The 26,900-nt window shown below is 43.6% G+C and overlaps 2 protein-coding genes across 2 annotated transcripts in view; both read right to left on the bottom strand.

Moving 5' to 3' along the window:
- Positions 1-2,548: 2,548 nt before the first annotated feature.
- On the bottom strand, positions 2,549-21,138 carry LOC121621827 (gamma-aminobutyric acid receptor subunit rho-2-like). Its single transcript, XM_041958486.1, has 9 exons — positions 21,017-21,138; positions 19,976-20,082; positions 12,666-12,733; positions 7,389-7,612; positions 7,178-7,260; positions 6,451-6,591; positions 4,852-5,004; positions 2,952-3,160; positions 2,549-2,860 (listed from the first exon to the last, which is right to left on the bottom strand). The coding sequence occupies exons 1-9, from the start codon at positions 21,136-21,138 to the stop codon at positions 2,549-2,551; spliced, it is 1,419 nt and encodes a 472-aa protein (XP_041814420.1).
- A 2,312-nt stretch (positions 21,139-23,450) lies between these two features.
- ube2j1 (ubiquitin-conjugating enzyme E2, J1) overlaps positions 23,451-26,900 on the bottom strand; it is a 43,219-nt gene continuing 39,769 nt past the window's right edge. The window contains exon 8 of the mRNA XM_041959206.1: positions 23,451-26,884. Within this exon, the coding sequence (XP_041815140.1) occupies positions 26,591-26,884 (294 nt within the window). The 3' untranslated portion in view covers positions 23,451-26,590. The remainder of the gene's footprint in view (positions 26,885-26,900) is intronic.

Genomic DNA, 26,900 nt, shown 5'->3' with positions numbered 1-26,900 from the left:
TAGCCAGCCACTGAGCTACATTCATGAAAACCGGCGACAGAAAATGGCGACATGTGCGGATACGATCAACATGGATTTACAGGTTGTTGTAAGTCCAAATGACATCGGTAGGATGGATTTGTCACTCCCTTCTGATTGGTTAGGGTAAACTAATTAAAGTAAACCCCCTCCCAAACAGAAACAGCTCATGCACACAATGTCGAGCCGACTGAGGGAAATGAAAGGAAATGGACAGGCTGCGGTCTCGCTCCAAGTTTCTGTCTTACTTTTCTGTTTAAACAGCAAGTACTGATTAAACAAGATAAAACATGTTAACTATTCAGCTTTGCAGGTGCTGTTTGCATATTTTTGATCTTTGTACAGAACTACACCAGCTGTTTCCCCCTGCTTCCAGTCTTTATGCTAAGCTAAGCTAAGCTAAGATAAGCTAATTGCCTCCCAGGTCCAGTCCTGTACCAAATGTGCACAGACACGAAATAGATAGACCCTTAGCTAGAAAGATAATAATCTTATTTCTCAAAATATCAAGCTGTGTCTTTGATATGGAATATTTTTGAGGGTAGAAACTGCTTTTGAAATACTCATTTGTAAACCAGAATTGTGGAGTGAAACTACATGAGCTGTGATGGGTAATCACACTGTAGCCAACCCAGGTATGGATTCTAGCTTACTTTACTCACGTGATTAAATACTAAACTGGATGGAATACTGCTTAGAAAACCCCAATATACTGTAACTATGCAGTCACTCATGATAACCAAACAAACAAATACAAACAAACAAAACAAAAATACAGCCATTAAACTATGTTGGTGTATAAAAAATGTTCACTTAAGGCGGTTCAAGTTGGTTACATCACTGGTAAAGCTTTCCATGTTTTGAAGTCCTTTCTGAGAAATATACACCTGTAAAGATACAGTATTGCACATCTGCAGCATGCATCGAGCAGTTGTGTACAAGCCCTGTTTTGTGTATTTTAGCCAACTTAAGGTATAATGGCACATGGATGCACTATTGCTGCACTAAAAATAAATAAATAAACATTAAATAAAAGAAACTTAGTGAATGAACAAGCCCATAAATAAATAAGGAGACAAAGACTGCCACAACTGTACTGTATGGTGCTTTAAAGTAGCACGATCCTGTTTGGTCCTGGCTTTATGAGTTGCTTCAGTCTGGTTCATGCCAATAGTAGTGCATGAGTAATACAGGGCAGCAGCATTTACTGTCACTTTAATTGAAATGTTGTCACTGCAGCCAGAGCGCTGTTAAGGGAAGAAAGCCTGGTATTTAGCTCACTTACTGCCTCATTAGCCATCTGCTCTCGACACATTCACTTGTGACTCAGTTGCAGAGGTTATAGAGGCAATGGCAGCCAAATTATATGATCTTGTTATTTTGACGGTTTCATGAAGAAGATAGATAACTTCAGAGAAGATATTTAAGAATGAGGAGTTATTTAGGGGAGTCTAGGCGGGGGCTGGTTGCACAAAGATTTGTCTGCGACACAGATCTAACAGTCCAGCTTCAGATAGATGTACAGTGTAAGTTCTTCATTGTGCAGAGCTTTCTTAACAACGTGGAAGTTCTGCCAGTCAGTATATTCTATTTCTACCATGCCAAGATCCAAACGGCAGTGACACAAAGTCAGCAATTAACTGAGGAACACAGTGGAGCATTGAGAGATAAAAGGGATGTCAGACGTTTGAGCACACACCAAATAAACACTAACGTCACTCTGAGCATGTCAGATGTGAGGCAGCTAACAGATAACTGGCAGCTGCTAACACCTCTGAGGTCTGTGTTTCTCAGCTTGCTGTTCCAGACCTGCTGATTACCACACACAGCTCTGTCTATCAAAGAATCGGTTGCTCAAACCTCAGGTTCTGCAGGCAGGATTAAGATTGGGGACATCATCTTTCTACATAGTTACCTACCTACTCAGATACATCCCTGAAAAATAGCAAGATAGCCAGATGAGATGAGATGGCCACAGCTGTTGACAAATATAACCACTCTCCAATCAGGATATTTCTTCATGTTGTGAAATATGTTACATGGACATTTAACTTTAGAATTCAGTGATGAGTGTACTGAAGGAAAATGATTAAAAGGAAAAAAAAAGGGACATAGAAAATAGTGTCAATGGTAAAGTTGAGATGCAGTATGAGATGCCAACAAACAAGAGGCTGGCTTTAAAACGGCTTTAAAACATCATGAAATCTGGTAGGCAATCACCTCTGTTCTGTTTTTTTTTAAATTTTTTTTCAACATTTAGACTAGGCTAAAAGCAAAACTTGTGCAACCAGCCCAAAAAGGTAGTTGCAGTATGAACTTGTGATATGATTGTGTAAAGGAGGAGAGGTCCAATGGTGGCTAGTGAGCCAGAGTTGGAGATATTCACACCCAGAAGCCTCTGATTGCCATCCTGCCAAACTCACTGTTCCACCTGAACATGCAGAGTGGAAACAACTTAATCTCTCTTCTAAGGTCAAAAGTCTTGCATCTTTTTCTGTCATTGCTACAGTTTAGGCTAAAATGCACCCGCTCAGCAGTACACACACCAATAGATCAGGTTAAACAGGATGTAGGCGCCGGGGAAGATCATGCGAGAGTAGGTGTCGATAGCGTGGGTGTTGTGGATGATCCGGAAGCCACGGATGCCCTTTTTCTTGGTCCCCGTGGGCTCGTCCAGGGAGAGATGCACCACCATTCTCTCCTGTTTTTCTGATGCGTCCTCAGCCGCCATGGAGGCCCTTGTGTACCCTGCCAGGCTGTTGGCATCTGCCTCACTGTACGTACCATCCAGCATCATGGTCCTGGCGTGGGACATGCCACAGGTGCAGGGGAGCGTCTGGGACTGACAAAAAGGGAAGAAAAAAATCAAGATTGAATAAAAAGTTGAAAGCACCATTCAGAGGCTTATGTCATTTCTGAAAAGGTGTCTGTACCTGTTCCCTGACTTTTTCTCTGAGCTTGCGGTCTTTCCCGTCCCTCACTGTTGTCAGGTAGTTGACGGCGGCATATTCAAGCACAGACAGGAAGACAAAGACGAAGCTGACCCAGAGGTAAATATCCACAGCTTTGATGTAGGAGACCCTGGGCATGGAGGCATTGACTCCCGTGATGATGGTGGACATGGTGAGCACTGTGGTTATACCTGAAGCACAGAGAACATAAAACCTTATATTGGAATTCCTATTCATTCTATCTCTGTCTGTCCAGCACAGAGAGAGCTTAGAACTCATAAGACAAAATGTGGGAACATTTTCATTCAGTAGACGCACTTGCAGGTGCAGAGCACAGTGATAGTAGGCCATGAGGCAGAGACTATGTTCCAGTTGAGTCAAACCTAGAGATGTGCCCTGAGGTTACTCACCACATCCTTAGCTGCATTCTTCTAGTGTGCTTTAGTAAGTTTATTGGTAGTGCAGCAAAGCTCCATGTTAGCTTATGTTTTGGAGGTGTTTATGTAAAGTAGTTTGTGCAGAGTCTGGTAAGCAAAGGTCTTATCTGTGACCTTTTTGCCCCTCCATACACTGTTGAAGGTTGAAGGAATCCTCTTCAGGAAATACAATTATTGGCTATTGTTTCTGAGGGTGAGATGAGAAGATCAAAACCAAATCTCAGGTTTGTGTTTAACTACGGAGCTGGAGTCAGGACGTGGTCGGCCAAGCTTAGCCTAAAGACTGGAAGCAGGGTGAAAGGGCTCGACTGGATCTGTGCAAAGTTTAAAACGACACTTACTAAAGCTGAGTATTTAAAACATTATTAACACATTGCATCTTATTTGTTAACACATTGTATCCGTAAACAAACTGACAGAAATGTCAGAACTGTCATTTGTGGATTTAAAGGGAGTTACGTGCTGCAACTATTTCTGAACAACAGTTTATTCATCCACCCAGCACCTACTGTACAGAGTCTCCGGCTGTAGGGAAAGTTGGCAGATGCAGTTGGTGAAAACTCTAAGTGCAGCCTTTTAGTTTTTTTTTAGTACAGGCCTCTGTACAGGTGTGATGGTACCAGATCTATCAACCTCACTGTGGCAACAAGACTTCAGGACGCTGCACATAGTCGCCTGCCTGTTATTCAGCAGGAAACTGCTGTACAGCCTCGCCAGCTATTTTCAATGCAAGGCAGCTAAATCCTGCTAGATGTTACTAGTTTCCTCCAGATTTAATTGACTCTCACTAGTTTAATTAGCTATTATTATTTTTCAAGCTACTCTCATCTCATCACAATGACTCTAAATCTACCTCTAACTTTAAAACCTGTTCATGAAGGCTGTTGTATAGACTGTGGAACTGAAGTGTCATGAATGCAGATGATCCAGACACAATAAACTGTGAAACTTTGTGTAAAAGAGAAAATAAAACTGAAATACTTAAGTTAAATAATTCAGTACAAAAGCAAAGGAGTTTCCCGCACAAACAGCAGGGATTTGTCTGTCTGTGCAGAGAGCCACACACACACACACACACACACACACAAAGAGTCACTAGATTTGTCACTGAACTTAAAGAAACCTGCTAAGTTGACCTCCAAAACCACAAATTGTCCTTTTACATTTGTGTTTGTGAACGTATTAAATAAGAGGCACTTGTGTTAATTAGTGAGCTTTAGGTGTTGGTAGATACGTTTTATGTATTTATAGACAGAGCTGAGAGCCTTTATGCTAAGCTAGGCTAACCGCGTCCTGACTCCAGCTCTGTACTGAGTGCAGAAATGAGACTGATATTGATCCAAAAAACAAATTTTCCAAACTGTAGAGCTTTCCTTCAACAGTCCGATTCCATACACATTACATTTGAACAGGCAGGATGCTCATTGTGTTACATATCATTTTACCCAATGAGACTCTGGCAGGGACGGCCCTGCGGTCGATCCAGAAGGACACCCAGGACAGCATGACCATCAGAGTGGCAGGGAAGTAGGTCTGCAGCAGGAAAAAGAAGATGTGACGCCGCAGAGTGAAGTTGATGTACAGACGGTTGTACCAGCCTGGAGACAGAGAAGAAGTAAAATAAAGCATTGTGTCTGCAAACTAGTTTATGTGTCAGAGATAAAACAAACACAGACCAGGTGAAATGAACAACTAATGATATGGAAATGATAGAAATCTTGAGGGGCATGTAAAACCAAACCAAAACAGCCCGTGGACAAATAAAACAACTGCCGCATATAAAACAGACAATAACAAAATCTATGACGACAGAGCACAGCAAGGTGGAAAATGGCACAATAACAATGGGAGGGAAATGAAATATATTAAAATAGACCCGTGGTGTGTTTTAGTGTTCTACCTCCTGCCTGACGGAGACTTTTCTCGTGGAGGAGCAGCTTACCTCTGGGTGAAGTCTCACCTCATTGGTTGAATAAAACCAAAGCCAAACAGCTATTTTCAGAGTGAACTGTTTCTCACCTTTAGTAGCACCATTTTGTACCTTTGATTACTGTTTTCAGTGTGGTCAGCTGATTGTGGTGAGTAACCAGGACATTGTTCCTGCGCAGGCTTCAAATGTGAAAAAGTCATTCAAAAGTTGAACTAGAATTTAAACATGGGAAAAAAAGACATTTAATCTGTAATAATCTGTTCAAATTAAGAACTGAGTAATGAGCACTACACACACTTTTGACTTGTCATTGTAGGCAAAGCCCAGGTGTTACTAATCAAGTTAATGATGTCTCTGTTCTATTCAAGTGTCCCAGTTTACATCCAGGCGTTCCACTGTGTAATGTGGAAAAGGGTCTATTGTCGTTCTCCTGGCTGGCTCAAAATGGAGAAAACTGGCAAGCTGTGCTGAATGGATAATCAAACCATCTGAGAAGTAATGTGTGGAGACATTTGGATTCAGTGCCATAGACGGAGCTTTGCTTTAGCAGTCATGTTACTTTGTCACTCAGGCTGCAGAGGCACATTGGTAAAAGGAAAAAATGCTCATTCTGCTATGGAGTTTAGGTATAAGACTGTGTTTACTGTTTCTATTTTTAGAAGAATTCTAGTTAGTTTGAATTTGTTTGGCTTTAAGTGACAACCTTAAAGGGGAGAGAAGTGTGGAGCATTGGCAGTGGCAAGATTTCAAACCCTTGATGACTGAAGCCACTTTGCCTTACACAGAGGAAGAAAAGTGACGACATTAGACCAAATCTCACATCCCTGCACCAATTCTTAGGCTGGAGTCAAGTCACCAATTGAGTCAGGGACAAGTCCCACATAATAGGAAAAATATCCTGAAACAGAGGCTGAACCTGGATAGTACAGGCCTGCTTCCAGTGTGTCATTCAATAGAGTAAAAAGTGCTACTGCTTGTCCAGAAACAGTTCAGAACCAAAATACGTCTCTGACTATCTATCCATACTAATCGCCACATAATGAACCTGGGCCTTTGGGACATACATGCAGCCTGATGGAAAACATGGATGTGAAACTCTGTTGCATCAGTCTACCTGTGCTGCTGTAGAAAGCCAGTCTGGAGGTCGTGTGAAACTTCTGGATGAGGAACTGAGACAGAGAAATCCTGTCATCGGTGCTCAGAGACTCATCACCGCTTTTCCAGTACAGCATCAGGTCTTCGTCTGTGTAAGCGTCTAAAGGACAGAGAGCATGAATGTTGGTACAGAGTTATACTAGTTTTGATATCAGTAGCAGTTCTTTGTTTTTCATGTGATCTCATGTGACCGTCTGCAGATGTTTAGAATTAAAAGCTTGATGTATAGTATGATGATATATGTATAGTATACTCTCTGCACACCTGATGACAGGTGACAGGTGAATTGGGGCGGTGTGCAGTTGGAATGGTGCTCTTAAAGGAGCTGGAAGGCTTTCAATGTGAAATATCTGTGCATATCAGCTGATTGGCAGTAGCTTAACAACGACCAATATATTGCAAGAGTGATGCAACTGCAAACAATTAGTGAGTGAAAACTGTTTCTGAAGAAGAGACATAATAAAAAATAATGCAATGATGTGAAAAATGATGCAATTAATAACCACTGTTATAATAAATAACAGTACATCATGATAAAACAGTAATAAATAACAGCTTTTTGTCTTTGGTCAGTGTGGTGCTGATTGAGGGAACCCAATCCACAATGCTTTGGGCCTTTAATAACTAGTAGCTCATTACAGCATTTCCACTGTCTTAACGAAGGGTCAGGGAGTATGAATACTTACAGCTCTCCAGCTCCAGTGTACACGTCTGTGAATCCAAAGGGAAACGACTGAAATCCATGTTGCAGGCAGCAGTAACTGTAACCCTGGAGAATTAAAAGCAGAGTGTCAGCTCTGAGCATGCTGCGCCCGGGGCTACCAAGTCTCATTTGGTTGGTGTGGAAAAGCCCAGTGAGAGCAGATATCTGTGCACGGGGGAGCTTCCTGTCCTCACCTCAGGCTGTACAGGACATGACCGTCCGGAAAGACCCGCAGCATGATGTTGTCGGTGGTGGTGTCATGGATGAATGAACGCTTAGAGTGGACGAAGAACACATCGGGCACCCAGATTTTCTTCACCAGGCGCCCGTCGAAGGTCATGCTCTTGTTGGTTGAGCTCGGGAAGGCCAGCCTCTCGTCCTTCCAGTAGTGCCTCAAGTAGAGAGTCATGGTGAAGTCCTGGGGGAGCGGGGGAGGGGTGACAGAAACAGAAACAGCCTCTGGATTAAGTCTCACTACGAGGACTCTACTTGCTTGCAGCCTCTGGTTTATTGAATTCCTCTGGGATTACACTGCTGTGGCCTGTGTCTGCTGGATTATATGGATTGTTTATGGCTAAACATACATGGTCAAGAGAAGTGCTGAACATATGTTAACTAAGTGCAGTCCACAACTTCCATTTGTCCTAGATTCCCCTTGTCTTCTCGCCTCCGTCCTCCTGTTGCTATGCAGGCAAGAGTAGACGTCCGTCTGCACTACATCCCCCTACCACAGAAGATCATCCTCTATCCCATTCTCCTCATGGCATTACATAAGACCAGATCAGTTTGAAATAATGGCTCCAGCAACACACTGTACTCCTGGCATCCACCATAAAAGTACCTTTGATGTTGCGTAAGATGAGTTCAAGGGCATGTCTGAGTTATTCAGTTTCTGATCAGTGTAATGTGTTGTAAGTTTACTAATGAGCGATGTTTTAAAGTGTAGCGATGTAGCCTGCATCCCTGAGTGTATATACAGTATATGCCAGCATCTTAGCTGTTTAAAACTTTGGACTAAAATGGTCCTGAAAAGTGAATCTCTTCAAGCAAGACTTATGTGACTTTTGAAAAAAGAAACAACACGTCACTTTTTATAATGACAAGTTGAATTTATTAGCAAAGAAACTGGTGCAGGTTGATTTGGTCCTTTTACCTTGATGTTTGGTTGCTTGCTCAGTAGGCTACAGAGTTAAATTCTTTTAATTTAATTCGTTTAATTGTGCTGACTGATGATATATGATCAGTAGTCTGCAGGGGGTGTTTTATTTTGAATTTTCTATGTCGTGTTTGTGTCTGACTACTGAAACATGCTGCGGCACATCTGGTGGAATCACAAGAATTGCCTGGAATGGCTGCCATCAGCTCTGGCAGTCATGTTGCACCCAGAACACCATGCAGCCGTGCCCGACCCCGTCTGTGGGCCAGAGGTCTAATGCTGCAGCCTCACTTGCTCCAGTATAACCAGTAGGTTCTGGTAGCTGATAAATTCTGAACACTCTAACATTTAATGGCTTTGACACCAGTCCTTCCTTGTCTTTTCTCCAACATCCCTTGCCTACAGCCTACTGATGCCTTCAAGGTACTATGGCTGTTTCCAACATCTCCCCCTCAAAGATGTAGTCCCCAACAGTGAGCACACAAAATCCAATATGCATTAATTCTGAGGGTTTTCTCAAAGATCCCTTAAACAATTTGTATTATGGAATTAACATTCTATCTGGAAACATTCCCACAGGTAATAAAGAACCATTTTTTTGTCGCTGACAGTCCTTATGCCCATCGATTACTTCACATTTCAGCTTTCATAATCTATATTACCCACTAACATCTGTAACAGTTCTGACAGCATTTTCATAACTCAGTTCTAACACTTAACTGGTGATAAATCTACCCTACTGGGACATTGTCAAGGTCTTTACTGTTCATGAAGGGGACCAGGGGCTTGTGGTCCAAACAGGTATTTCTCAAAGCGTTAACATATCCAAACACTAGCCAAGCAGTCTTTCTCTATTTGAGCATATCTGGTGTCTGTGTCCCTGAGTCTCATGGACCAGTGGGCCACAGGTCTAGAGAATCCCCCTGCGGAGAAGTCTGATTTAATCCACTGGCAGTGTCTAATTACATGATTACTTTAGTCCCTGAGAGCTGTGGCATGATCGCCTCTATTGTGGGTAGCACATACATTTCTCATTTCACTGCCCAATTTAGTTTCCTTATTCTGCACAACATGAGACCTCTTTTCTTTTAGACTTGAGGACCAGGACCAGCACACATCTCTGTTAGCTGTGTCGCATTCTCAATGATGGCCTCCTCTTCAAAACGGTGCTGCTCCTTCTTCACTACAAGCATAAGTGGCAGTGGTACACATCTAGCAGCATGCACTGCATACAACGGAGCGTCTTCCTTGAGAATGATTTGAACAGGTTCAGTTTTTAGCAGGTTGCTGCTCCACTCTCTTCACTAGACCCAAGTTACCTGCTTCTGGGTGACTGAACAAACTGCTGCTGTTTCCTTCACACACACCGGGAATGCATATCATTTGCCTCTGTAGAAAGCATTAGCTCTGAGCCAGCCTATACATCTGAGCTTGGCCTCTGGGCCAACAACAGGTGTGCCTGCAGGATCCAGTCTATGGGCTTTATGAAGTGTCAGGAATGTCTTTCTACGTATGACCGTCACATCTGCCACTGGCCTGCTGCCTCTCTGAGTTCTCCCACACCCTCTGTGACTTTGTCTAGGCTTTTGGAACTACACACTAGTGCCCAGTGACCCTACTTGTTGGACTTTTAACATGTATCCTTAAAAGCAGGGCATTTAGTTTTATCATAATGCTGGTACAACACCACAGTTCTGCATGTTTTTAGAGGTGCTTGTTGCTTCTTACGCTGTGTTTCCTTTCCTGTCTCCCATTATCATTTGCCAGCAGCTCCTGCAGCCGGTGTGTTAGACTGAAGGCTCATTTTTGAAGAAACCTACTTGCACTGGCACAATTGTTGGATAACCTGTGCTTGCGTCAAATCTGCAGTGAGCTGGAACTTCTGAGACAGCTCCTTATCTCTGATGCCCACAACCAGTCAATCGCAGATGTGTTCATCCTTTTTGGGGAGCGCAACTGTTGGTATGCTTGTACAGAGCCCTGACATATGCCTGTGCTTCCTCAATGGATAGCTGGCTCGTTTCACAACACTTAAAAACACACCAGTCCTACCCTGCTGGGGAGGAAAAGTCAAGTCCTTAAAGATGTTTGACAATTGGAAATTCCATTCATTACAACAACTGAGTCAGTTTTCTGTCTTTCTGGCCCATCTCTGTCCATGCTACTGTTGCGCTACATTTTAGCATTTATCAGTACCTCTTAATTGCCATAAAATATCAAGTCTGGTGTCTGACAGTAACTACAACTAGGCAAACTTTAGATAGATACTGATGTAACTAAACATAAAGAGTCAGCTCACTGGCTTTATGACTCTATGCTGCATTTTAGCATTTACTATTATTCTGTAAATGCCACAAAACAAGGAGCTGAATTCATTAGCATGCTTTGGTCTGTGATCAGCATGGTGACTAATGATTGCAAAACTCTGACAGATATTACTGTGTAGCTGATATGAAAGGTGACTCTTCTCTACTCATGCTGATGTTATATTTTGTTTTAGTTACAGAAGCTTTCTTTTACTTACAGGGCTGGTGATATCCAAATTTTTTGTCTTGTCATCAAATCCCATGTGCAAACCAACAGTGAATGTATCCTACTAACAAGCATTGTGTGTGTATCCAAAGCCTGACACATCTTATTGATCTGTGCCATAGAGCTCTTTTCACTTTGACTCACTCCCACACACACTGCCTCTGTAATTTCAAATAGTCTCCACAGATGGTGTAGCAGAAAATTGCGAGCCCAGCGCTTCCCTTCTATTGCATCCATACTTACACATGTAGAAAAATATGAATCAACAACCTAAAGCATCTGTAGTGACATGAGAGTCATCACCAGTGAACTGTTTAAACCAAACCAGTGTTAGTCAAACCAACCTGTGGTGCTGTATGTACTGAAATCTCAGCACATTTCAGCACTCATTTCTCAACACACTGTACAACTACTGTATGATATTTGTACAATGAAGCCTGGTTGGGCAGATAATAATATGGAACATTTCCTTGTGGTTGCTTAAGTCATTATCATGCATTGCCTTTGTCAGATCTGTTTAAAGATTTATGTTTTCAGTAGGAACCAATGGGCTTTGGGTTGAGTTCCACAGACTGGGTAGGGAAGTCAGAAAGTATTGAGAGATAGACTAACATATTGATGGTTTTGTTTTTTCATGATATATGTTGACATTTGTAAATTTGTCTTTGGAGATTAATAATAATCTATATAATCTATAATAATAATACACTGGGAAATTGTGGAATGACACCATACATATCCTACAGCAAATCTTGTGTTTGCTAAATTTGCCAACTTCTAAGTGAAGCTGCAAAAGACAATTTGCTGTGTAACTGTTTAGCAACCTGCAGCTTTGTGATATGACATAATGTCATTAAGAGCAGCCGTCGTCTGGAATCATTTTTCACCCCATTGGTTCCAAAACAATTAAATACACAACTCTGGGATCCAAATTAAATGTAATCCTTGGTCGTCCTTGCAAACAGGAGCTTACACAACATCAGGACAACCGTTTTGGATCCAATTTATGGTTCCAGAACAGGAGGTTGATTTAATTACATTACTCAACATGCATTCAGTCTGACTTTGAGCAAAATAAACAATTCCTACGACTAAGCTTTCATAATCTGATTCTGATTATCCAACTGAAATGGCAAAAACTAAAAGGATACATTCATCTGTCATTTCAAGGCGCAGAGTCTCTCTGCTGCCAGTGCCACACACCTGATTACTTTACACTATACTTGGGCCCTGATCTGCTGTGTCCAATCAAAAAAGTTGGACTGAGAAGACACATTTTACCACAGTTGTAGTCACAGTGGTGCTCGTGTGCCCGCTCTCATTCTGTTAATGAAGAATGTTTCTGCCTCATTAGCTGCTCTGTCTGAAGAGAGCCTCTTCCCCATGTGTTCCAGTACTATGAGTTCATTTGATAAAGTCAGCAACTTCAACGGCCGCAAACTGAATCAGTCATAGATTTACTGGTTACACTTCCCACCAGTAACATAATCCCCTTGAATACCAGCATTAATAATGCCATTTTATATCTACTTCTTCCATAACGTCATTACTTTCAGTTTGTGTTGGTCTTTGAATTCAATCCTGACTGAATATTAAGTTAGAGAGACAGAATGATCCCAGTAATCCTCAATTTTTCCACCCAAACTGAATCTATTCTAATTAGCTATTTTCAGCAGATTTCACTTCCTTTTGAAGTCACATTACAGCGAATACATGACTTGTAATTTTTCCAATACCCTTACTCTGTGTACTGTTTGCTATTTAACAAATTCACGCCACCTACCATGTCTACCTCTGATATGCTGTCCAAGCTCTCCACCTGAACGTCCACTCCAACAGGGACAGCTGGACCTGCAGATAAATATCAAACAGATGAGAGCTGCATTCATATTTTCACAGAGAAACAACTGTAGTGTCCATAAAGACTATTTCATGTCCATTAACTGTCTCAGTTTGTTCTCAATGTACATTATACTGCAGAATTAAAGGCTTAAAGAGCAAGAAGATCCCAAAGTCCAGTACTGTATGTCCTACTGTTATATGCAGTGCACGGTTAGATTCATGTCATACTAAAGTGGACACTGGATAAACATCCACCCATCCATCCATTATCTATACACCGCTGAATCCTTTGCAGGGTCACGGGGGGGCTGGAGCCTATCCCAGCCGTCTCTCGGGCGAAGGCAGGGGACACCCTGGGCAGGTCGCCAGCCTACCACAGGGCTACATATAGAGACAGACAACCACGCACACCACTCATTCACACCTACGGGCAATTTAGAGTCATCAATTAACCTCAGCATGTTTTTGGACTGTGGGAGGAAGCCGGAGAACCCGGTGAAAACCCACGCTGCGGATAAACATTTACATTTCAATCATAATAATTATTGAATTCTAATTTACTAACCCTATCACCTGACAGAAATTTTCATATTGGAAGATTCTGCAAAAAAACCCAAATTACATTCAGTGATGAAATGCCAATACACCACCCTGACCTCCACACCCTTACACATCACATGCTGTCAGCTTTGTAACAGAGATGGTGCGCTACCTCCTGTACTCAGTGTTGGGACTGGACTTAAATCAAGCACAATCCCTGGGGACACTCAGTCACAACATGACACAAGTTGTCTTTTTGTACCTAACTAGGTGTACATCTGTCTAGTGTAGACAATTCACTTATCATTAGTCTTGGTGCACATATCGCTGTCTTCCTCTGGCTTTCTATAAACCACCTGGTCGAGGCAGATGGCCGTCCACCCAACAGCAAATTGTTCAATGTAATAACAATTTACAAGAACCATCAGTCAACCTCTAGTTTACAACTAGTTGAGAGCATTCATAAGATATAGATGCTTCACACACATCTTCAACCAGGCAGCACAGGACATCTCTACAATCAGCACAGTTTCAAGGTGGACACCCAAGATTAGAGTCACCACTTCAGTATCTGACCAAATGTGAAACCTGGTCACAACCTGCCTTTTTGTTCCTGAGTTAAGGTGTTAAATAATGGCCTGAAATATCTTTAGCACAACATAATGATGTCACAGTGAAGTTGACCGTTGACCTTGTGGATATATAATGTCATCACTTTATCATTTTATCCTCTGAGACATTTGTGGGAAAGTTTGTTAATATTAGCAAATTAATTGTTCAGTTATGGCCAGAAGCATTTTTTGTGAGGTCACAGTTCATCGTTGAGTCCAGAGTGAATGAATTTGAAGAAATTCCCTCAGAGTGTTGCCTTGTTTCAGTGCTTCAGAAACATGAAAACATGATGCCTCCAGCCACATCTGTCGTTTTTCTTTTTACAAGCTTTCTTTCAAAGAGAGACTTTACAACAACAGAGCACAATATTCTCATATTTGTTGAATATCTCATATTTACTTAGCCCTCTGACTGAGAGGACGGTCAGCTCAGTTTGGAACTTCCAGTGATTTGAAACAGTATCCTTGTAATCTGACCGTCAATAACAAAACAAATTCACACACCCTTCTGTCGCTTGTGTCCTAAAGTCACATTGACTGCTGTAGTATTGTTAATCTGAGCAGCAGTGAGGGTGCCAGCCTTACATAACTACGGGCACAGCAAAGCTGCTACCTGGAAGGGGGGATATTAACTCGTGCCCAGTTCCAGCTGTCAGCAGAGTGTCCTCCCTGCTTTTACTCACACCATATGTCAGATATCACGTGCCAGACTCAGCAATGGCTGACCTCCTGCTGACGTGCTGCCTTAGTGGATGTAACACCAGACACCTGCTGGACCAGAAGTGCTTTCAGCGTGAGGAGGATCTGTGATTTTACTCTGTCTCATTTCTCTGCAGCTTGGGTCACAGGGGGCTGCCGCCAGAACCCGGCAGCAGAAAAATATTCTTCCAGACGAGGGATGTGGCTGTTTATGTTCTCTAAATTACAGGGGATGACAGCCTGTTTTCTGTGCTTCAGTGTTGAACATGTTGGCTCCAGATTGAGGCTGAAAAAGTGAGGTTTGTGTGTGTTCAGGCGGGACGATCGGGCACAAATGAAATGTCCTGCGTGTGGTTTTGCCAGAAGATTTCCTTTTGCTATTTTGAGCTGACAGCATCAGCAAATTATTCCACGTCACTGATTATCAGATGAGACCCATGAATGCGTCACAGCGATGCTCCGCTTCATAATTCCTGTTGGCCCTTGTAGCCCTCAGTAGCACTTCCGTGTGGGCTGCTTTCAAATGGGGCATGACACAAGAGAGTGCCGGCCAGTGGTTTCCTCCTGACCTTACAGTCCCACAAACACGACCGCCACAACACTGAGCGTCAACATCACCCAGCCTGCTGCTCCTGAGATCTCCACTAAACCTCGGTGGCTTAATTCATCTTGCTCTTTAAAATGGAATTATCATTGAAGTGAAAACCAAAGCCTCTATCTATATCATTCAGTGACAAAAAGCAAACATTTATTAGCTACATGTGGGGATTCACCCCACCGTGGATGAAATTTACTAATGTCTCTCATAAAAAAGTTACACTTGTAGGCTCCACAATAATTAACGTAAGAAATACAGGATGTGTGTGTTGGGGAGGGACTTTTATTTTGATGTGTACTGGCAGATGTTCAGCCATCTTAAAGTCTAAAAAAAGCAAGACTGGCTTAAACAATCAGGGACACCTGATGCAAAACTGAGTTGCGGTCCCCCCAGTTCCCCCCGCTCTCTTTGCATTGCATGTGCACCCAGTCTCCAACAGGGGCTCATTGTGAACAGTGCACACAGCTGATTACATGTGGCAGCGTCATCTTTTCACATATAGCAGTGCTCTAATGCTGGAATAGTGTTTTGTTGATTAGTTAGTAACTGGATGGAATAATCCATCTAGAAAATCATCTAAATGTTTTTAGGAATGTGTATTTTGTGTTATTAAAAAAATAAAGGTTTTTGGCCCAGTTACTAGACAAGGAGGTTTAAGCTTATTATTTCTGCTGACTCTGTGATTTAGTGGCACATATTCCCAAACACAACACCACCACAAACCAGCCCGGAGCTTTCTTTTTCTCTCTTTTCTTTCTTTTTCTGTGTGAGATGAGAAGGTTGATACAAATCTTAATGTCTGCGTGTTGAGTGCAGAGCTAAGGTTAGGACGAGGCTAACCTAGCTTAGCACGAAGACCAGAAGCAGGAGAGGCAGCAGCAGACCACAACCAAAACCTGTACTCGACAGCCAAGGGATGCTGAAAAAGTACCGGACAGCTTGGTAAAATGTTACCCAATGATGAGGCAGTTAGTAGATTCTTCAAACGTTGCATTTTTTATGTCATTTGTTATTTTTTACCTTTATTGCTGGACTACGTGTTACGTATAACAGAAAAACACTCATCGGCATTGAAAAAGGATGCGCAGGGATTGGGTGCATCATCCGGCCATCCAGCCAGTCCAGCAGGACCCAGCACCACTGGTGAGACTGCCCCAGTTGCAGGTCAATGAAATGGACCAAATGGGAGTCCCAGGAGAAGTTTCGTAGTGAGCGGTGCCTTGGCTAGTTAAAAGGAAGCAGGAGAAAATGTTGTTTCTGACGTTGTATTTTGTGGTAATGGCTGATACTGGGGCAGGATCAGCAAAGAGAAAAATGATGAGCACCAGTGAGCTTTGGTCGGTCATTCAACACATGGAGAGAGCTGCAGGGTTTGAAAGGATCCTAACTTGATCCTGAATGGACCTTCTTCCTAGACAGGTTTGTAATATGACTGTTCTATTTCTGAAATAGCTGTGTACAGTCCATAGAGGCATAGGTCATGGTGGACATTACTGTAATGCAACTGACTTATAATGCAACATTTTATTTTCTGATTTTTTAGTTTGAGTTTTAGCTTTCCAACAAAAGCACAGTTGCTGAGCAACCAAATATGTTAGTGGTCAGCATACACATGACCGAGGTATACGATCGGTACTTTGTCTCACCGTCGTCATGAATAGATATGATGATATGATGAGAAATAAGCTAGCTAAAAAATAAGCTGTGTCTTTCTTTCACTCGCTTCCAAAGCAAATGTGTGCAACAGCCAGATCAAGATCTTTGTAACACAAGGTGGTAGTGCTCATGGGAAATGCAGTCATCATCCTGCGAAACACTATTGCCTTTGTCCACAGTGGCCGAAAAATCCAAACAAAATGAAAGTTCCTTGTTGTTGCTTTAAGATGCCAACGGCATTATTCTCCCAGACACAAACTCTGTCTGTCTGACGACGTGTGTGTGTATATAAGTAACTGGATATATTGCCTTGTTGTATTTTATTGTATTTACTCTCTTTTCATTTAAAATGTATCTGTTGTGTGTAGCATGAAGGGGCTCATCGAAGTGTGTGTGTGAAGATTCTCCTGCATCCAGGTCATAGCAGCCATGCAAAACACCTTCAACATGGACCAACATTTCATCATGCAAACCCTGTGAAATGACGAATAAATGAACCTTTCCCTGAAAACTGCTGTTTGTCGGTCAGTTCAAGCACATGACTGTCCCTGAAACCACAAATAGTCACTTTTACATTTCCAAAAAGCAAGAAGCACGATACGATATATGAATTGCTGAGCTTCAGAAGTGTTGGTGGGTGTGTTTCTGACAGAGCCAACCCTTCTTTCAGACAGAGAGCGTTCGGCACCGCTGCTTCCATTGTTTTCAATTAAACTTGACGGCAGCCACGCTAAGGAGAAAGTGCCATCAGTGTCGACAAATGTTTAACTTTTTCAACTTTCTATCGCGGCTTGCTGTGGCCATGGCAACAAAAACAGCGAGGAAAACAATATTAATTGAATTTTACAGTTATCTGACTTCCCTGAATTACAAGGTTCAACGTTCAAGGTTCATTTATTTATCATCCTACAACAGAGGGTTGTACAATGACATGCAAGCTGTGGTTCCTTTATGCTGCATCACACACAAACATTATTTATTCATTTCAATAATAAATGACATTAAATTAACTAATAAATAAATAAGAAAAAAACTACACCTCCTCAGCAGCAGTGCAGAAATAGATCAATGAAGAGAAACTTCAAAGTGAGGTCGTTGCAGCCAGATCCTCCAGTGTAGTGAATTGCATTTTATGCTTTACTGCTTGTTAGTTCAACTTTTGACTTGTGAGCAGAAACAAGTTGTTTCAGTTTGTTCTTTTCAAAACTTTCAAAACCTGCCTTCAAGAGTCGCTGGATTCATAAACCTGCCCATCATCCACCTCACACACAACACGGCTGATCATCTTGCACATTACTCAGAAAATCAGATATCCCCGATCACAGCTGCAGTGGAAGGAGTCTCATTTGTGCCCTCACTCAGTCGCGCTTTCACACATTCAATTGTCCTTGTATAATTTCAACAGATGTGTCAAGAATGGAGGGAGAAAAACACCCCATCCATTCCACCTATGATGGACTGTTCCGCTTTTCATGGATTAGCAACTGTAAATCCACTATTGGTTCACCCTGGCTAGATTAGACGGGCTGGAAAGGAATCAAGTGAAAGGATGCATTAGGTGGAGGGTTCTTCGGAATCCCATGGGTGAAATGAGGAGAAAACATGCTGTCTCTTTAATGCAAATGTGACTAATGCATGACAAGTCCATCCACCCCATCACATGTTAAACCTGAGGCAGACGGCGAGGAGGAGCTCCATAAATAGATGTACCCAGGAAATCACAACTGGATGCGATGACAACTATTCCATCCAAACAAACGGCTTCTTCCCCTCAGCTTCCTCTATTTGCTCGAATCGTCGGGTCACAGTAGGGGACCGCCCAATGGGAGCAGGGCAGGTGCTCTAATTAGGACAACTGAATGCTTATCACCATTCCCAGCTCCACCTGCTGATAATACAAACCTCATCCCCTGTGTTCTCAGAGGCACACTGTCAAAGACCAAACAGCTCACATCTTTCTCTTCAGTATCTTTGTTCTTTGGGGTCTGGGATTACAACAAAGCAGTTTATTGTGTCCATTTGGACACAATAAACTGCTCCACAGTCAGGACTTGTCTGATCGTGATTTAGGAATTTTCTCCATCCACACTGGCAAGCAACGGCATTGTTCTCGACATCATTCCCCCGGCGAACGGGAAGCGGCTGTGTAAGAGGCTTCCATTAGTAACACTGCAGTCGCTCCTTTTGAAGCCAGGAGGAACCACAGCAGCTGCTGCCGCTCGCACACTTTCTCCTCAGCCAAATGAACGCACGGCGGTTTCACAGGCAGCAGCAGGGAGCCGACGCGAGTCAGCTTTTCATGACGTCTGAGGAAGAAGATCGCGCTCCCCTTCCTCTGCTGCTGCAGAAGCTGCCTGCGAACAAAAGCTGACAAGCGCAAGACAAAAAGTGATCCTCAGTGGGAGCTGGGCTCCATTCTGTGGCTGCCACTGTAGTCCCAGAGGAGCATGAAATTCACTGTGGGACGTTTCATTTAGCTCGCCACCTCCTCCTGTGTTTAAACAGGGCCCCAGAACGCTGAATGCCTGAGAATGGGACTCTTCAGTCCAACAAATAAGCTTCTTATTTTTAATTGCCACCCTAATTCCTAACAGCAGTGGCATTGTCCCGACATTCAAGGTGTAATGCAAGGACACACGAAACGCCCTTGAGATGGCTTTTGATCCGGCCCGGCACGTGACCAGTCAGGATCAGTGCTGGAAGACACAGCCATCAGAAGTGGCAAATGATGACTTCAGGGGGAATTTTCACAGGTTTTCCTACGAGGTGCTGTACGCCGACCTCTGCTCACCTCTGTGTCAGACTGTATTTACAGTGTAACAGGGCCTGCGGTGGATTTCTCTGTTTCTTTCTCTCTTCTTTAGCTTAGGGCTACGAGCTCCACGTCTCGCCTATTTCCGTCCTCTTTAGAATTGGCAGTCAAGTGGAAAAGAAGACAGGTGGGAAAAATAAAGCTGCCGCTGCTTTCCCAGTCAGTGTGGCATCAACATTCACCTCACACTCAGGTTCAACAAAGGGTGAGCCTAATCTCATCCTGTTGTGTGTGACATGACTCAGGAAACAGACTTCTTTAAAGACAAAAGAACAACGGACAATTATTCTCAATTCATCACCGACACGAGCAGCGACGTGTGGCCGAAAGCTTACCTGCGAAGGCGGGCCTCATGGTGAAGTCATGCTCGTCGATGCGCAGAAGGTGGCTGGTCTTCACCTTCCGAGTTTTGGTTCCATCCGTAACCTTCTTGGACAGAGGACTGGCAACGAGCAAGCAGACGGAGAGGAGAGGGCCGTTAGAGCGTGCTCTTAAAGGACGAGGCTGGAGTAACTCCATATTTTATTACTGTTAATAACACATCTGTCTGCCTCTCAGTACTTTACCACCTCTCCAACCTTTTGCCAGACAAGAACATGGACAGTGGATGATTTTAAAGCATGGATTACATCTGACGCTCATGTTCTTCAAATCTGTGGTTACTGACAAACAAACTGTGACTAAAGTTTAACAACTAAAACCCTTGGTCAGGGTAAGAAATGTTCATCTCACACCCGTCTGTCCACCAGGCAGAACAGAATAAAGGCACTGATACAGTTTGTTAGGCTAAAAGATGAAATCCAAGTGCTGCTAGTAGGAACTGAGGAATGTCTGAGCCTGTTTGAAAGTGACAGGAGTGTGACAGTCAGGCAGAGAAACAGCAGCCAAACAGGACTCTGACAGAGGATGTCCTCCTGGAGTCTCTGCTGATGCACTAAAACAGTCCTAATCAGGAACCTTTGTTCCCCTGACACAACATCAACAGGGATGGCTTTTCTTTGCTGATGCCCCCCCAGCTGAAGGACCGGTTCTGGTTCTGACTGTGTGAAGGCTGGTATTAGTTATCTCAGTTTCTATCGGGACTCGATAGAAACAGCTCTTGGACATGCGCACATCGCATGCAAATGTTGACATTCTGAGTGTTCTTGAACATGAAGAAAGAAAATCCGCAAAGCTGCTTCCTGGTCACACATGTGAAGCTGCTGTTTGGTGTCAGCTGCTCTGCTGCACAGTTGTGAGTTCTCAGAGGAAGCCTCCACAGATAAAAGCAAGAGACTGTCCTTTAGCTCCTGCAGGATGTGTGTAATATCACATTTTTCTGCGATCTACATCCCAGTTTAATACAAATAAAAGAAAGAAAGGCTTGCAATACTTACGTGCCTGGCTTGTGCGTCTCCGCCGGCGCGGACCACCGCTTTTTCCGACTTTTGTGTTTCCTGCACTCCCCGATCAGGATCAAGCACAAAAGTAAAAGCAGGAAGCTCATGTAAGACGGCATGATGAGTTTAAAAGTCCCGCAGCGAGTCGATGAGTGACGCCCTCGGTCCGCGTGCAGGACGCGCTGTGCACGGTACCATCTTCCTGTCAGGCAGGAGGAAGAGTGTGAGGGTCGAGGGACAGCGGTGAACAAGTGCGCCGGCGAGACGCGGGATGCTGAAGTGTGATAAGGGCTCTGATTGGTCTCCGGACTCCAGAGGGGCTTTTTCTGGCTCAGGAGCGCGCAGCATCAGCACCACATGCAGCGCTGCAAAAAAAACCAAAGACACAAACACAAACCACGTCCCTCCAGACGAGCCGGTTAGAGGCACAGACGCTGCTGAGGGAAGGCGGTTTGTCCTCAGAGGAAACAGGCAGAGGATGTGACAGATTCCTGCTCCTCCACCAGTCAGACCCAGCAGATGAAGTACTGGACCGGGTAGACCAGTTTCCTGATAGAACAGTATCACTTCACTTGATAGGTGAAATCATTTCATGCCACAAATCTCTCATCTGTTGGTGGACGCGCACGGTTTGTCGTGTGCCTCACTTCTTGCAGTGTGGGACAGTGTGAGGGCATTCTCTTAAACTGACGTAAGACTCGGATGTCCACATCTGTCTCTTGTCGGGAGTCTCTTCAGTCTGGAATCTGGCTAGAAAAGTTCTTGGAAGATGTGAAATTGCATTAGAGGCCAGTGGAATTACAATATCTCACCCGATTGGGCGGCATTTCTAATATCTTCTTTGACTCAGTTTAGATTAATATTTTTCACACGGTCTTGCTACAGAATTTTCCAAATCCACTGTTTTGTGTGTAATGTCAGAGGACAAAGCATGCCGGCAGCTGCTGACTGCATCATTTCACTAGACCAGGCGCAGTTACTGTGGGAAGGAACATCGCCCATGATGCTTTTTAAAAGATGTGGCCTTCCAGTTGATTTGTAATGGTTTCATTCTTGACCTTTGCCCTCCGTGGAACAGTCGATGAAAGTGCCTGTGGTGTCAGCTCTGTCTCCTTACACACTCTCTGCCCACTTGACAAAGACTTTTTCAGATTGAAAAGTATTAACCGGTCAAAACCATGTTTTCTAGATGACTGCATTCATCTGGATGAATGCTGAGAATTCAATGACTGAAGAGTTGGAGTGAGGAGAAAATATTTCCCTCTCTTTGAAAAGGTGGCTAATTAAATTGTGTAATGATACATATGTTCTATTACCTTCATTTTCAGCTGTTCAGGGCTGATTTCTGTAGCCAACTGTACCTTAAATTACATAACATTTTCAGAAACTGCATTCTCCCTGCCTTTGGACACCACTGGAGTGCACAGAGAAAATGTTTCTTCAGCTTCAGCTTCTGACTGTTTGAACTAAAGTAGTTCATTTATGATGAACACATTCATATATGTGATATAAAGTTTGCTGAACCCAGAGCTGTCTTTTAGGGCTGTTTCAAACGAGTCAGGACAGGAGCAACTAAAGACAGAAAGTTGTGGAACGCTCCAAAAACACCAGTTTGGATCATTCCACAGGTAAACAGGTTGATTGGTAACAGCTGATAGCATCATGATTGGTTATGAAAGGAGCATCCTGGACAGGCTCAGTGGTTCATAAGCAAGGTTCACCGTCTGTGAACACATGATTGGATAAAGGAGATTACTACATGGGCTCAGGAACACTTGTTGGTTAACAGTTAATTTTACGTAGCGTCCCAGCGTTTTTGGAATGAGGGCTGTATGACACAATCACAGGTCTTAGTTCCACAGCGCTGGCCTACCCATGATATATCACACAACCAGGTGGTGGGTGCTCGGTGTTACTTCTTTCTGTAGAATTATGACAGTGACATAAAAACCATCAGCCTTATGCTTTAACTCAATTAACTCTGGAGCTGATCCACGGGACGAGAGGCGGGGTACACCCCGGAGAGGTCGCCAGTCAATCGCAGGGCTGAAACACTGAGACCTTCACATATTTGGGCAATTGAACAGTTGGACTGTGCCTGTGTGTGGAGAAATCCCACACAGGCACAGGGAGAACATGTCAACTCCACAAACCAGGACCTTGTAGCTGTGAGGTGATAGTGCTAACCACTGTCTCTCAATTCTGCCATAATCATTGCTTTGGCAGCTGTGATTATTCACTACATGTATTAGAAAATGTGAGATGCGAGATGAGGCTTAATGTATTTCACACACAAATTTAGAACCTGGCAATTACTTGATCCACCATCAGGATAACATAAAGATAACAGCAATGTTACACATTCCCTCTGAGACATGTAGGTATAGTAAGACATTTTAAAACCTGACACACAGCAAAGACACTCTTTCATTCAAGCAGTTTATTTTCTGTTTATATCCCACGACACCAGCCTTGGGCACAATAACTGAAGTGACAGATATGGAGAGATTCTGACAACATGGATATTCAGACAGAATCTCTGCTGCCTTCAAGTAATACCTGGACATATGCAGGTATAAGATGTTGCTCAAATAAAAGATAAACTACAGAGACAGATTTGTTCCCCAGGTAGAACAGGTAGACTGCTCCGACTGCCTCAGAGCTATTTGTATGCTGCCAAGTTGCTGTACATGTCGAAAGGCGTCAGCTACGATGTGCAAAGAGTGAATTTAAATTGCTTCCCAGTTCTTCCAAGTCTCATCAGAGTGATAAAGCCCTACTCAAAGTATATCAAAGAGGGTAAACGTAAGACAGTGTTTGGGGGGGGGTTTGTTTGCATACAGCTTCAGAATGCAAGCCAGACAAGAGATTAATGCACAGGGATGTGGTGGGAATAGCATGAAACAGCAGGAGAGTCATGGAGAGAGGCAGTGAGGGGGGGTGGGGGGTGCTGGGGATACGACTGAATGGGATTACAGTGCCCACAGAAAAATGAGTTTCTGATTCAAATAAAATAAACTCTTCTGTGGGTGTGAACCACAATCAGAGTACAAATCCAATGCATCCCTCTTGTGCTGAAAGCATACAGACAGTTGACTGTTTTCTGAAAACCAGAGTCATGTTTACTTGTGGAAATAATCCCTAAAATTATCTCACCAGTAAACGTTGCCATGGTGATGACAGTTCAAAGCAGCATGCCCTCTTGCTGCACTCCAGTAAACATGCTGCATTTAGTCGATGCTGGATCAGTCAACTTATTTCCTTCACAGGACTGCTGGGAATTATAACACTGTGGGCTGTACGTCACTGGAAGCACAACAACCAGTGCCAGACGCGAGCTGACAGTCTGGTATTTTACTGACCTTTGGGATTTTTGTGCCCAGCACAGGTGGGAGTTTCATTTAAATGAAGCAGTACAAAGCTAGTAGTTGGTATTTTTGAGAACTTGGAAATTGGGTTGTAGAAGTTGCGCACACATCTCAGAACCACGTCTGTCTTCAGAGCAAATCCACTACACGAGCTGCACAAGAGCAAACTAAATACTAGGAACTTCCTGTAAAAATAAAACAATGCTTAAAACTGCAAATAAACAATTTTAATTAAAGCCCTCCAACCAGCAGACGCATTTAAATTAGCTTTAAAAAAAAGACATTTTAATGTGATTACAGCAGGTGTGTGACCACCTTAAAAGAGTACTCCACCGATTTATCATGACAGTCCTGTAACACTGTCAGACTCACAATGGACGGTTTTACAACAAAGCATTAAAATCGATGCAGCAGAACCAGAGACACTGTTTTTTTATTCCACACATTCTTCCTTGTCAACACCTGGCACCTAAATTACTCACAATGCAACTTGACTGCCAACAGTTGTCAGTTGGAGATTGGGGTGTGTGGAGTTATGCTAGCGGCTAATGTAGCCTGGAGCCTCTAGCCTCCATCACAGTGAGGAGTGGGCTACAGAGGTCTGGTGAGACCACCTCCCTCTGACTCCACACACCCAGATTTTGTTCCCATTTTCAAACTTGCAGACTTGCACCCCAACCGATCCTGACTCAAGTGACATCCTTGAGAACATTAATCAGACTTCACACAGCTCCCTCTGGAGACTCACAACACTTTCTACTACATGCTTCACATACGCAGAGTGGCTCCCCAGCTCCTGGTAACAGACTTTGATGAGTAAAAATGGTGGAATTTCCCTTTAATGTATGACTGCGGGAGGAGCTGTTGCAAGGATGCTGTCACACTTCTACAAGTGTTGCTGTTAAATGTTTAATTTAATTGAGTCTCTAAAAGAAGTGAGAGGAACAGTGAGGACCTGACAGAGCTTGTATGCAGCATGTTTTTGTTTGACTTCCAGGTTTACCACTGGCAGATTGTTTGGTGATGTCAGTTTATACAAGGAGGCCAAGTACCTGTGCCAGAAACTGTGACCTCAAGGCACGTTCTCGACTTCTCACTACTACAAAGTGTGAGAACATCCCTGTAACAGCACGTCTGCAGTCACCCATCACGATGGTCACACAGCATGGTGTAACACATGAATGTTAGTAAATGAATATGAGTGATTCTTACATTATCTGTCCACAACTGCTTTATGCTATAAAGCTTCTCCTTTCGTTCATTAAATCCCTGCAGCCATATGAAGGCAGCAGGGCACATATGTTAATAAATCTGCAGCCTCTGATTTGAAAGGTGCTGCCACACACACACCTCTGCACACATCAGACTGCTCGGTTATAACCCAGCATTCTGCCTGTTTATGTGGGCGCTGTCAGAATAACAGGGCTCATCCATCCTGTGCATCGCTGCCACCAGTTCTACTTTTTAAACTGCCGGGGCAATTCATGTTATATTCTTCAAATGCATCACATACACATCACATTAATTACAATACGATGTGACCCTTTGCGACACTGTGAGAGAGAGTAGAATGAAGACTTCACTACCAAGACAATCACATCCATATGAACCAAAATAGCTGGAGGACTTGAAGACGCCCACACAGCAGTTGCTGCACTTGCATCATTAAATGGAGCCCTGTATGGTGTGACTGACCTCGTAGGAAATTAAAACACGTAAAGAGGAAGTCATTATAGCACATATACTCGTTGCATTTACTTCCACCATTAAATAATTACCTTGAGACAAAAATCCCCCATAATGCTATGTTGTTGATGTATTATATTACAGTTATAATTAAATAATGGGAACACGCGGCAGCCCTAGGATAAACAACAATTATATGGAAGGGGACATGTGGCGTGTGTGTCGCTGCTGAACTGATCACAAACACAACAAAGCTTCCCGTTTTTAACAATACATGGTTCTCCGAGGAGAAAATTCACAATGATTAAAAGACCCCCTTCAGGTGTTGTGGTGAGTAGAGCAACTCCTCTGCAGGAGTGAAAGTTCCTCCTCAGCGGAGACTGAACTGACTCTGCTGACGAGCAGGGAGGGCAGAAAGTCAGTGCCAGACACTGCCTCGGCTCTAGTTCCACTTCAGCGGGTCATAGTTCCGTTAGGGCGGTAGCAGGAGGGTGCGGTGGGGGTGCGGCCTAGTTGGTCACAGCTCGTAGTCAAACTTGTACTCTTGAGCAAGGTAGATCCTGCGGAAGATGAGAGCGGCCAGGGCCAGAGTGAGCACCACGATGAGGACTGCCGAGCCTGCGTGGCTTTCCTCCTGAGGTTGGCGAGGGGGCGGGGCGAAGGCCGGCCTGCTGGCAGGATCTCTGCCGTCTCTCTGCTCCTGTTGGCTGTGCTGCTGGGCGCGACGCTGCCGGGGGCTGAGAGGGCGACCGGTGCCGGGGGCCGCAGGGGCCTGGGGCAACTCTAATCCTGTTGCTGGAGACGCCTCTGCCTGTGGAGGAAGATGG

This window comes from Chelmon rostratus, chromosome 18 (genome assembly GCF_017976325.1).
Source record: "Chelmon rostratus isolate fCheRos1 chromosome 18, fCheRos1.pri, whole genome shotgun sequence".
In the NCBI taxonomy this organism is placed as follows: Eukaryota; Metazoa; Chordata; class Actinopteri; order Chaetodontiformes; family Chaetodontidae; genus Chelmon; species Chelmon rostratus.
Note: the sequence above shows the minus strand (reverse complement) of the source record. Positions and strands in the feature narration are given on the sequence as shown.

Coding starts and splice junctions, on each gene's coding strand:
- LOC121621827 (XM_041958486.1), bottom strand. CDS start 21,138: ATGCCGTCTTACATGAGCTTCCTGCTTTTACTTTTGTGCTTGATCCTG. Junction 20,083..21,016: donor GAGACGCACAAGCCAGGCAC/GTAAGTATTGCA, acceptor GCTCGTTGCCAG/TCCTCTGTCCAAGAAGGTTA. Junction 12,734..19,975: donor CATGAGGCCCGCCTTCGCAG/GTAAGCTTTCGG, acceptor ATTTATCTGCAG/GTCCAGCTGTCCCTGTTGGA.